Raw genomic sequence first — 9,878 nt, 5'->3', positions numbered from 1 at the left:
TTTCAAAATATTCACAGCCTTTTAGACAATAATATTTTTTTTCCTGGCAATAATATTTTTATTATTATAGTAGCAAGAATACAGGCAGATGTATTATATAATATGGTAAGATCCGTACGAAAAAATTGGCAGATATGTATACGATGCTGTGTATTGAATATGCAGTTGGGTGGGAAACAGGAAAAACATCTACGAGCCAGAGTTACTACATTATCTAGTGGGGACAACTTCCGTTATATCTTTAATGTGCTACATCAACTTCCACTCATACCCTCCCCTTTTAAAAAAAAAAATTTAACTTCTAATATACCTTCTTTAATTAGTAATGACTAAAATACCCTTTTGTATTTAATTTTTTAATAAAAAATTTTTCCAAAAATTAGTTGTCTCTCTCCTCTCTCTTTTCGGTTTCTCTCTCCTGTCTCTCTCTCCATTGTCGACATTGAGCTCTCTCTCTCCTACACTTTCTCTCTCATCTAAATCTTTCAATTTTTTCTCCAAAATCGATAGAAATCAAAACAAAATCAGTGCAAAATTGTCAAAGAAGTTGAAAATAGGTAAGCAATTGTGAAAATCTTATTTTTTTTCATCCACGTTGATGATTGTCGGTTTTACATGATGAACAGTGATGTTTCTTCTACCTTTTTTCTTCTAATTGTTGAAAAATGATGTTTTTTCCACTTATTTTCTTCTACTTGGTGATGTTTGTGAAGTTTTGTCCTTTGTTGAAGATCTGGTTCGGATGGTATCAGGTTCGCATGGTCACATGATACCAGGTTCGCATGGTCGCATGGTACCAGATTCGCATGGTCACATGGTACCATATTCATATGGTCACATGGTACCAGGTTCACATGATCAAACGATCACATGATCTCCATAATAGTCGGATTGATAATAATGATCATATGGATTTAAATTAAATGATCGAATGGTAATAATGATCACATGATACTATGTTCATATGATCACATAGTCACATAGTCAAAAATGATAATAATAGTCACATGGTCACTGTATCCAGAATAGTCGAATTGATCTGCATTTTGTACGTATGTTTTCTACAACTATTATAGACGGACGAGATAAGAGATCACAATTGTATATTTTCTGTATGATAGTAAATGGATAATGAAAAAGAATGGAGAATATGAATGAGAAGGAAAGGTGATGAAAAACCAAAGAGTGTTGGAAGTTACTGGATCCGGCTGTAATTGGAAGTTGCGTACGACATTGATCTTAAACTCGAAACGTTGGAGTGTAAGAAAATAAAATCTTATGCATAGTTGCAAACCCGTATCAAAATCTAGCAAAGCTATGAAGGGTACAAAGAAATTGGAAGACAAACAAAAAAGTGAGAGACCTAAACAAAACCGCTTTTCAAATCCTAGTGTAGTTCAAAAGTGGATCTATGTCACAACAAGAGTATCAACATCAACAAAATTTCAGTGGAACCCTAATTTTGAATGAATAAAGAAATATAAATTGTATAATAATGTTATATAATATATGTACATTAAAACATTAAGATCTTTGTATAATATTGTGTTAAAATAATGCATTATAATACTTTGGTTTCATTCTACATATTAAAAAACAGTAAATAAATTATCTCATATAAGTAGTGGTTGGGTCCCATGTGACCAGCATGTGACCAATGTGACCAATGTCAATTTTACACTATGTGACCATTGTGACCGGATGTGACCTGTGACCAAGTGACGAAGGTAAATACAGGTAAAAACGTAATTTCGAAGCTTTGGTCTGTTATTATAAGGTATAAAGAACTCAAATATTATGTTGATGATAAAATTACAAAACGTTAAAACGAGTTTATAATACAAAAAGACCAAAATTATCAAAATTCTTCATAAAAGACTATGAACACTAATGTATCACATTTTTTAGAACTACTTTTGCACACAAAATTTGAATAACTCAATTATTATAGTTAAATATAGTTCAAATGGTGCATATGGAAGATATGATGACAATCAGATCGATTCATTTGAAAGAATCCACTAAATCGACCTTGTGACCAACTGTGACCTATTGTGACCGAAATATTGTGGGTCCCAGTTTGAACATGTAATATTTCTGGTAGGGCCCAGTGTCATCCAAGTGTGCAAAAAAGTTACGGTTGACAATTCAACACTAATTTTGGTGGGACACAACATTTCAACCCATATTTTTTATCTTCCAATATTTTTTAACCCATTTTTTTCCCTCCAAAATTTTTCAACCCAAATTTTTTATCTTCCAATATTTTTCATCTCATATATTCAAATATAAAATAAATATAAAACATAATATCATAACATAAAATTCTGTAGGTTTATAATAAACAAACAAAATGTCATAACAAAAAGAAATAAGTTCATAATATAAATAAGTTCTTAATTCTACTTTTGAATATTTCTATTGACAAATATGGTGAATGTCAACTGCTCACGTATCTTGGTGACATTGTCATCACATATAATTGTTGTTTTTCGTCTTCTTTTGCTCGTTCATCTTCTACTTCTTCATTTATCAGACCTTTTCCCTTCTTCTTCTTCTTAGAAGACTTTGTCGAACGAATTTTCAAGTCATGAACTCGATGATGTCAATTCCTCCAAATAAAAAAGAAGTACTTCGTCAAACGCTTCCTTCTTTAGTATACTCTGAATTCCATGAAAATAGATGGCACCGTGATACCATGGTACCATGACACCATGACACCATGTGACTATGTGAACATGGTACTATGTGGCCATATGAATATGGTACCATGTGACCATACCAATATGGTCTCATGTGACCATGTGAACATGATAATAGTTTGAGTTTAAAATACCTAAATCCAAATTTTGTTCTCTAACAATTTTTCCTCCAAAATTTTTCCTCCAAAATTTTTACATGCAATATTTCTTGTGGAGTCTAGTATCATCCAAGTGTGTAGAAAAGTTACGGTAAGTATAAAAAAATTATAACTTAGTATTCTAATAAACAAATAAAAGAATGTTATACTTAATGTTCATAAAAAAAGAGATAAATTATTAGCTGAAATAAAAGTTAGTCAACGATGTTCTTGCACATCCAAGTGGAAGATGTCCTTTGAAGTAGGGCCCGAGATCGCCCAAATTAAAATTGGCAAGTCACCTGATTTTTCTCACCACTTGATGTGCTCCGTGAAAATAGTGTCATTAACCATGTAATTGCTTTCTATTTAAGTCACCGAATTCTATAAAACGTAGAGTCGTATATCATACATTGTCTCCTCAATGCGCTACAAAAAAAATATATGTTAGCATTCTGGATCATGTTTCAAAATCCATGTGACCGTGTGACATGGTACCATGTGATATGTGACCCTGTGACATGGTACATGTGACCATACCACCATATGACCTGTAATCCTGTAATCTATATGAAGATGTGACCATGTGACCATACCACAATGTGACCTATATGATACTGTAACCATGTGACCATGTGACTCAAATCATCATGTCATTCATACATCTATATATCGACCCATATGATACAGTTACCCATTTAATTTTTCTAAATCACCATGTGACCCAAACTGACTCATTTAACTCGATTTAAATCATTTCACATGCCAAACAATTATTTCACTTAAAACCCAATATTCTATTTCGAAATTCCCAAAATTTCATAAACCTAAAACCATATATTTCTACTTACAAAACCCAAAATCCAAACTTCAACTCAACAACAATACATTTCAAAATCCAACAAACTTCAAACCTACCATTTGTTCTTTTAACTCTGAAATTTGTTTATGGTTCTCACTTTCGGAGGAAGATGAAGATGAGGCCACCGATGATTTGAAGTTGTGTTTTTCGCTCTCGACGCCATATCTTCTTCAACTCTCTAATTTCGCTGGAGATTTGAAGAGAAACAGAAATTTCTAAAGAGAAATCAGGATTTATGTCACTAATCGATGGTAGAATGAGAGTTTTGAGAGAGAGAAGCTCACGGTTTGGTAGAAGGAAGAAGATGAACAGTGGGTTAGGAGAGAGAAAGCCATTATTATTTTTTAACTTTACTTTTTTTTTTTAATTTTGAATATTTTTAATTGAAAAAGGAGGGGTGTTTTTGTCTTTATCGTATTGTATGAGGTTTTATGATCTTTTTTGTCATGAATAATACTTTTTTTTTGATTTTTTATTTAGAGAGTATAGGAGGAAGTGATTGTAGCATTGAGAGGGTATTATAGCTATATCTCCTATCCAGTGTCCACTCCCCTCGTTAGATCTGTCCCCTTGATGGATTACTAGGCCATGTGATCCGACGGCTGAGATCGCGTGATGCTTAATGGGCCTTTTACTTCAGTGGGCATGTGTGGGCCCACTATGCTTGATTTTGACTTTTTCTTATCATAACTGTTTTGACGGTGGATCTTGGCATTGGAAGCTTCCAACGGAGCTTATTCACACGTGGCTTCGATTTTCCTCGGTATTTATAGTTTTTCTCTCTTTTTTATTTCCTTACCATTTAATTTCTCATCTCCAAACAAAATAAATTTTGTAATTGTTGTATTTTCAAATGATTTTGCATCACTTGAGACGTGATACGGTAGATGCCGTTGTCTTTTTTTTTCCCCTTTTTATATTATTTTCCCTATTTTTATAATGGCAAAACACGAGTTTCTTGTGTTATATATATATATATATATATATATATATATATATATTATATCTATAAGTATCTCTTTGTCCTTTGTTTGTTTGTTTTTTAAGGAGATTGCGGTGTATGTTTCTTAAATTATAACTCAAAATAAATTCTTTTGATATTCACCTTAACATTTTAAGGAATTCAATATTTCTTATGTATTGGAATTATTTTAAGTGGTTATTGAACTGTATTTCATTTTTTAGTTTAAGAACCGTGATTTCTTTTTAAATAAAAAAAAAAAGTTTAGAACAAACTAATCAAGTGAACAATAATGGGTTATCTATTGGGCCTAAACAATTGGGCTTTAACATCTTTCCGGGCCTCATTTATCCAGACACGTGGCGTCAATGCCACCTGTCAATCGAGTTCAAAGCTGCAATAACAGAAAGAACCCCTAAATAGGACAATAATGTAATTTACTTTATTTCATTTCATCAGTGAAAATCTATGTTAAATCCTAATGATAAAGAATTACATTATTGTCTGAATATACTTCTTCCCAAAAAATATATATACGTAACGTTTCCTTACATGTGGGAATTCACATTAATCGCTGAAGAAGTGAAAAAAAAAACATTTTTTTGGGATCAAATGTTTTTATAAACTGTAGTTTTACCCTCCGAGCTCCGTTCATTGTAAACTTTATACTATTTTTATGCCTAGTTCTGTATGATATTCCATCATGATTATCAGAACTCCAAACGTTTATTCACTGTTTGAATAAGCATTAATTTAATATTTGGTTCAAAAGGTTTAATATTTAGATAAAATTTGTTTTCTCTTTTTTTTTTTCCAATCCTCAATTAACCGTTTGGATTTATACTTTTAGAGTATTTTAACCCAAAGTCAAATGGTTAGTTTTATTTTATTTTGAAATAAGAAAAATTTACAATCAAATTAATAAAATTTTACCAATTATTGTTGAAAATAATTTAATAATATATATAATGGGAATAAAAATACATTCAAAGCAGAATTTCAATTTTAAAAAACGTTTTATTTTTTACTTGTTCACAAGCGGATGTATTTAATTACCGTGTAGCTTTCCACCGGTTCAAGACAAAAAAGATGGAGTAGAATATTGTACGAGACGAGGCAAGTTTGGGTACAGTACACGTGGCGGCATGAGCATAAACGTCAGCAAGTGTCTGTTACCTCCACGTGGACATGATGATTAACACAGTATTCGGAGACAAGGCATTTAGATTACCAAAATGCCCTCATGCCCGTCATAGCCGTTGTAGCCCTTCCCGTCAAAAGAACTCAAACCACAGCGGGGACCTAATGGTAATTTTACTGAAAAGAGTCGTAATTTTTTCCCGTTGCGTGGATTACAGGTGAAAACCAAACGCCGAAAAACAAGGTTAAAATTGGTTTACACTGAAATTAACCTTTGTTTTTATCACTTCTCTCTCTCTCTTCTGCTCTTGTGTCGCTCTGCGAGTGCACTCTTTTCTGCGTTCTAGGGTTTTTGGATTTTTTTGGGGAGGGAGAGGTGTTGATCATGGCGTCGATGTCCTCACCGGATCCCGGACCTAAGGCGGAGGAGGGATGCGGCGGCGGAGGAGGCGGAGGAGGAGAGAGCTCGGAGACTGTGCCTGTGAACGATCAGCTGTTGCTGTACAGAGGTTTTAAGAAGGCAAAAAAGGAGAGAGGATGCACAGCCAAAGAGCGTATCAGCCAAATGCCTCCTTCTACCGCCGGCAAACGGAGCTCCATATACCGTGGAGTCACCAGGTACGGCGGCACTTGTGCATTTTGTTGTTTTGTTTACTCGTGTCGGTACTTCGATGTGTGTTGTAGAGAAGATGATGGGAACAGAGGATTTTTTGGATCGTGAATTTTTTAAATCGTATCGTCTGTAAGAGATTAATGAAGGCCCATTCGGTGGGAGAATCATCCGGAATAGACGATCATTCCCTCAGCGATCTGGTTATCAGATAATTGGATGACCCGTTTACTTAATTTCTAACACCAACTCTAAGATTCTAAGGGTACCAGCCAGAATCAGATGTGTGAAATGGGATCTTTTCTGTGATATCATGATCATAACCATAGAAGAGTTGTAACCATGAGAGAGAAACAGAAGAAAAGAGTTGAAAATCTCCTTGGATCTTTAGGCTAGTCGTACCTCTTGAGTTCACTATTTTAGGCAGCTATAATTCGACACTTTGCTTCTTACCTTGAGTAGCCAATTCCAACTTATAGCATCGATGAAAGAGGAAATCTGGTGGCATTCTTCTATGCTTGCTACGGTTCTGATGTTCAGCTTCCTTTTTTGTCCTGTGGATGAAGACGTTGATGTCCTCTGTTTCTAAACTTTACTGAATCCAGGCATAGGTGGACAGGTCGTTATGAAGCCCACCTTTGGGATAAAAGTACCTGGAACCAGAACCAGAATAAGAAGGGAAAACAAGGTAGCCTTTGTTCTCTCTCTTCTGGTGACCTTAACATAATATATATTTTTATCTGCATGATCATAGCTGATCCTTTTCTTTTGTTTACTTTTTTTTTCATGGTTTATGCAATATTTGCTGCTCCAGTTTATTTAGGTAAGCTAAAAGCTCCATAGATATTTGTTGTGTTTATAGATATTGAAAGTCACTAGGTGTCGAATAGGATTATCTTTGACTAAAGAATCAAATCATATTCGACAGGAGCATATGATGATGAAGAGGCTGCAGCTAGAGCTTACGACCTTGCTGCCTTAAAATATTGGGGACCTGGGACACTTATAAATTTTCCGGTAGTTTGCTACTGTAACTCAATTCTTTTGCTTTCGGTTTGTAACTGTTTTCCTCTCTTAGAATTGAGAGTCATTCTTTATCCAATTGGGCATGAATAACTTGAAAACCAGATATGTTTTCCCTTTCCACTAATTTGGGTCAACATTCAAAATGATTCGAGGGAAGAAGTCGCTCTGAAAATTATTTTATTCTGGTTACCTGTTATTAGAAAGGGCAACTTTTATTGTAAAAATTGATTAGTTCACAGAATTTTGCAAGCTGGAAAAGCTGAATGGACAGAGGTTGAATCACTTCAATCCTCTGGCTTTCCCTTCTATAATCTTACAGTTCTTTATCTTCTCTCTAGTGAAAGAAGGATACACTCCTGGCTTTTGGAGCTGCCCTTCTCAGTTCTCATCATTCATATTTATACACTTTTCCTTTTCGCAATTTCTATTTGCACTCTTAAGAGCGAAGTAATTCATTCTGGTAGGTGACTGATTATGCAAGAGATCTTGAAGAAATGCAAAATGTCTCAAGGGAAGAATACCTTGCGTCTCTTCGAAGGTACATATGCATTTAGTAGGTGTGTATGCTCTTGGACTGATTTATTGCTGACACTCTAAATATCCCTTTGGCAGAAAAAGCAGTGGTTTTTCAAGGGGAATTGCAAAATATAGAGGGCTTCCAAGGTATTGTTCGACCAACAATTGGCTTTTTGTTCTTAGAAAGATGAGGAAAAGGAGTAACTCGTTATTTATCCAGCGACCAGACTCTTGTCTCTCTCTCATTTTCAGTTTTCATATTGCTTAAAAGGAGATTTCTTTAGAAGCACATGCATGGTGGATCATCCTTTGGACCTTTATTTCAGCTGTTAAACTTCTTTGTGATAGTGTCATCTCTTCCAAACCTTCAGAGTTTTTCCCTCTGTCAGAATTGGCTTATATGACTGACTTTTCTGCTACATTTTAATTCTTCTGCAATTTCAAACCAGCCGATGGGATGCATCAGCCAGTCGCATGCCTGGACCTGAATACTTAAGCAATATTCACTATGGTGAGTGCCTAACAACTCCAAAACGTCTTGACTTTGCACTGAATTGTGATGTTGTGGCATTATCTGTCTTTAAAGCAATCGGTAATTGAAACATACCATGAATTGATCATATAATTAACAGGGGCAGGTGATGATCGAGCGACAGAAGGCGACTTTCTAGGTAGCTTTTGTCTCGAAAGGAAGATCGATCTAACAGGATATATCAAGTGGTGGGGGGTCAACAAAACCCGTCAACCAGAATCTTCGTCAAGAGCATCGGAAGATACAAAGCTTGAAGACATTGGTCGTGAGCTTAAAACACTGGAGCAGGCATCCCAAGCAACAGAACCATACAAAGCGCCAAGCTTGGGCATCATCCCACCTGACAAGAGGAAAGAGAGTTCATCATCATCATGGTCATCATCATCATCTGCCTTGAGCATCTTGTCCCAGTCGCCTGCCTACAAGAATCTCCAGGAGAAGGTACTGAAAATCCAAGAGAACACTGGAGAAAATGACGAGAACACAAACCAGAACATCGCCAACAGGGATAATAATAAGAGTTATGGCAAGGCGGCAGCCGAGAAACCAGTCACTCATGGAGTTGCGTTAAGCATGTATCCGATTACTTCTCTCCTCTCTGCGCCATTGCTCACCAACTACAATGCCTTAGATCCTCTCACAGATCCTATTCTATGGACACCCTTCGCACCTCTTCTTCCAGCAGGATCATCGCATAATTCCGAGGTTCGTATCTACTTTAAACCCGTAAATTCGAGAGTTTTATTCGGGCATTCTCCAATCAACGAAAGAAACAAATTCGGGATGATAATCCATGAGTTGCAGAGTAGACATTAGTTCCATTGTTCTTACTTACATCCCATAGACAATGACTGATGATGTCTCTGGCTGCAGGTGACGAAGACAGAGACGAGTTGTTCCACTTACAGTTACCTTCCACCAGATAAGTGAGCCTTTTCCTCTATAGAATGTGAAGAGAGACTTATTTATATTCCGACCAATGTACATACACGTGGCATATAGATTTGGTTTTTACCCCATTACAGAGTGTTAATATATTACCCATTTGAAGTGGAATGATATACGAGATTTTGTGTGAAGAATTTCCGAGAAGAAAAAAAATTCTGACGAAGCAGAACAAATTTTTTGGTGGAATAATAATAATAGAATATTCGCATGGCGGCTGATAATGTAGGGTCAACTACAACTGGAGACATTGGCCGTCGTCTTAGAAACGTTACTAATATTTTACATGTAGACAAACCGACAATGAACCATAATATTCCACGTGTACAATGTTTTTGTGGAGGCCCCACATTCAACCGCCCCTACTTGCCACCGACGCAAGGGGTTTCCAGGTAGTGAGATATCATATTATTATTACGCCAACTAAATATAGATATATCCGTTGTT

At 35.6% G+C, this 9,878-nt stretch overlaps 1 protein-coding gene across 1 annotated transcript; it reads left to right on the top strand.

The window, feature by feature from the left end:
• Positions 1 to 6,079: 6,079 nt before the first annotated feature.
• Positions 6,080 to 9,505, top strand: LOC104824439 (AP2-like ethylene-responsive transcription factor At2g41710). Its single transcript, XM_010556524.2, has 9 exons — positions 6,080 to 6,420; positions 7,018 to 7,100; positions 7,227 to 7,235; positions 7,341 to 7,429; positions 7,903 to 7,976; positions 8,051 to 8,101; positions 8,404 to 8,465; positions 8,587 to 9,191; positions 9,360 to 9,505. The coding sequence occupies exons 1-9, from the start codon at positions 6,188 to 6,190 to the stop codon at positions 9,414 to 9,416; spliced, it is 1,263 nt and encodes a 420-aa protein (XP_010554826.1). The 5' UTR covers positions 6,080 to 6,187; the 3' UTR covers positions 9,417 to 9,505.
• The last annotated feature ends 373 nt before the right edge of the window (positions 9,506 to 9,878 follow it).

This window comes from Tarenaya hassleriana, unplaced genomic scaffold, assembly GCF_000463585.1.
Source record: "Tarenaya hassleriana unplaced genomic scaffold, ASM46358v1 Cleome4, whole genome shotgun sequence".
Classification (NCBI taxonomy): Eukaryota; Viridiplantae; Streptophyta; class Magnoliopsida; order Brassicales; family Cleomaceae; genus Tarenaya; species Tarenaya hassleriana.
The sequence above is the reverse complement of the archived record's forward strand: the minus strand, read 5'-3'. Positions and strand labels throughout refer to the sequence as shown.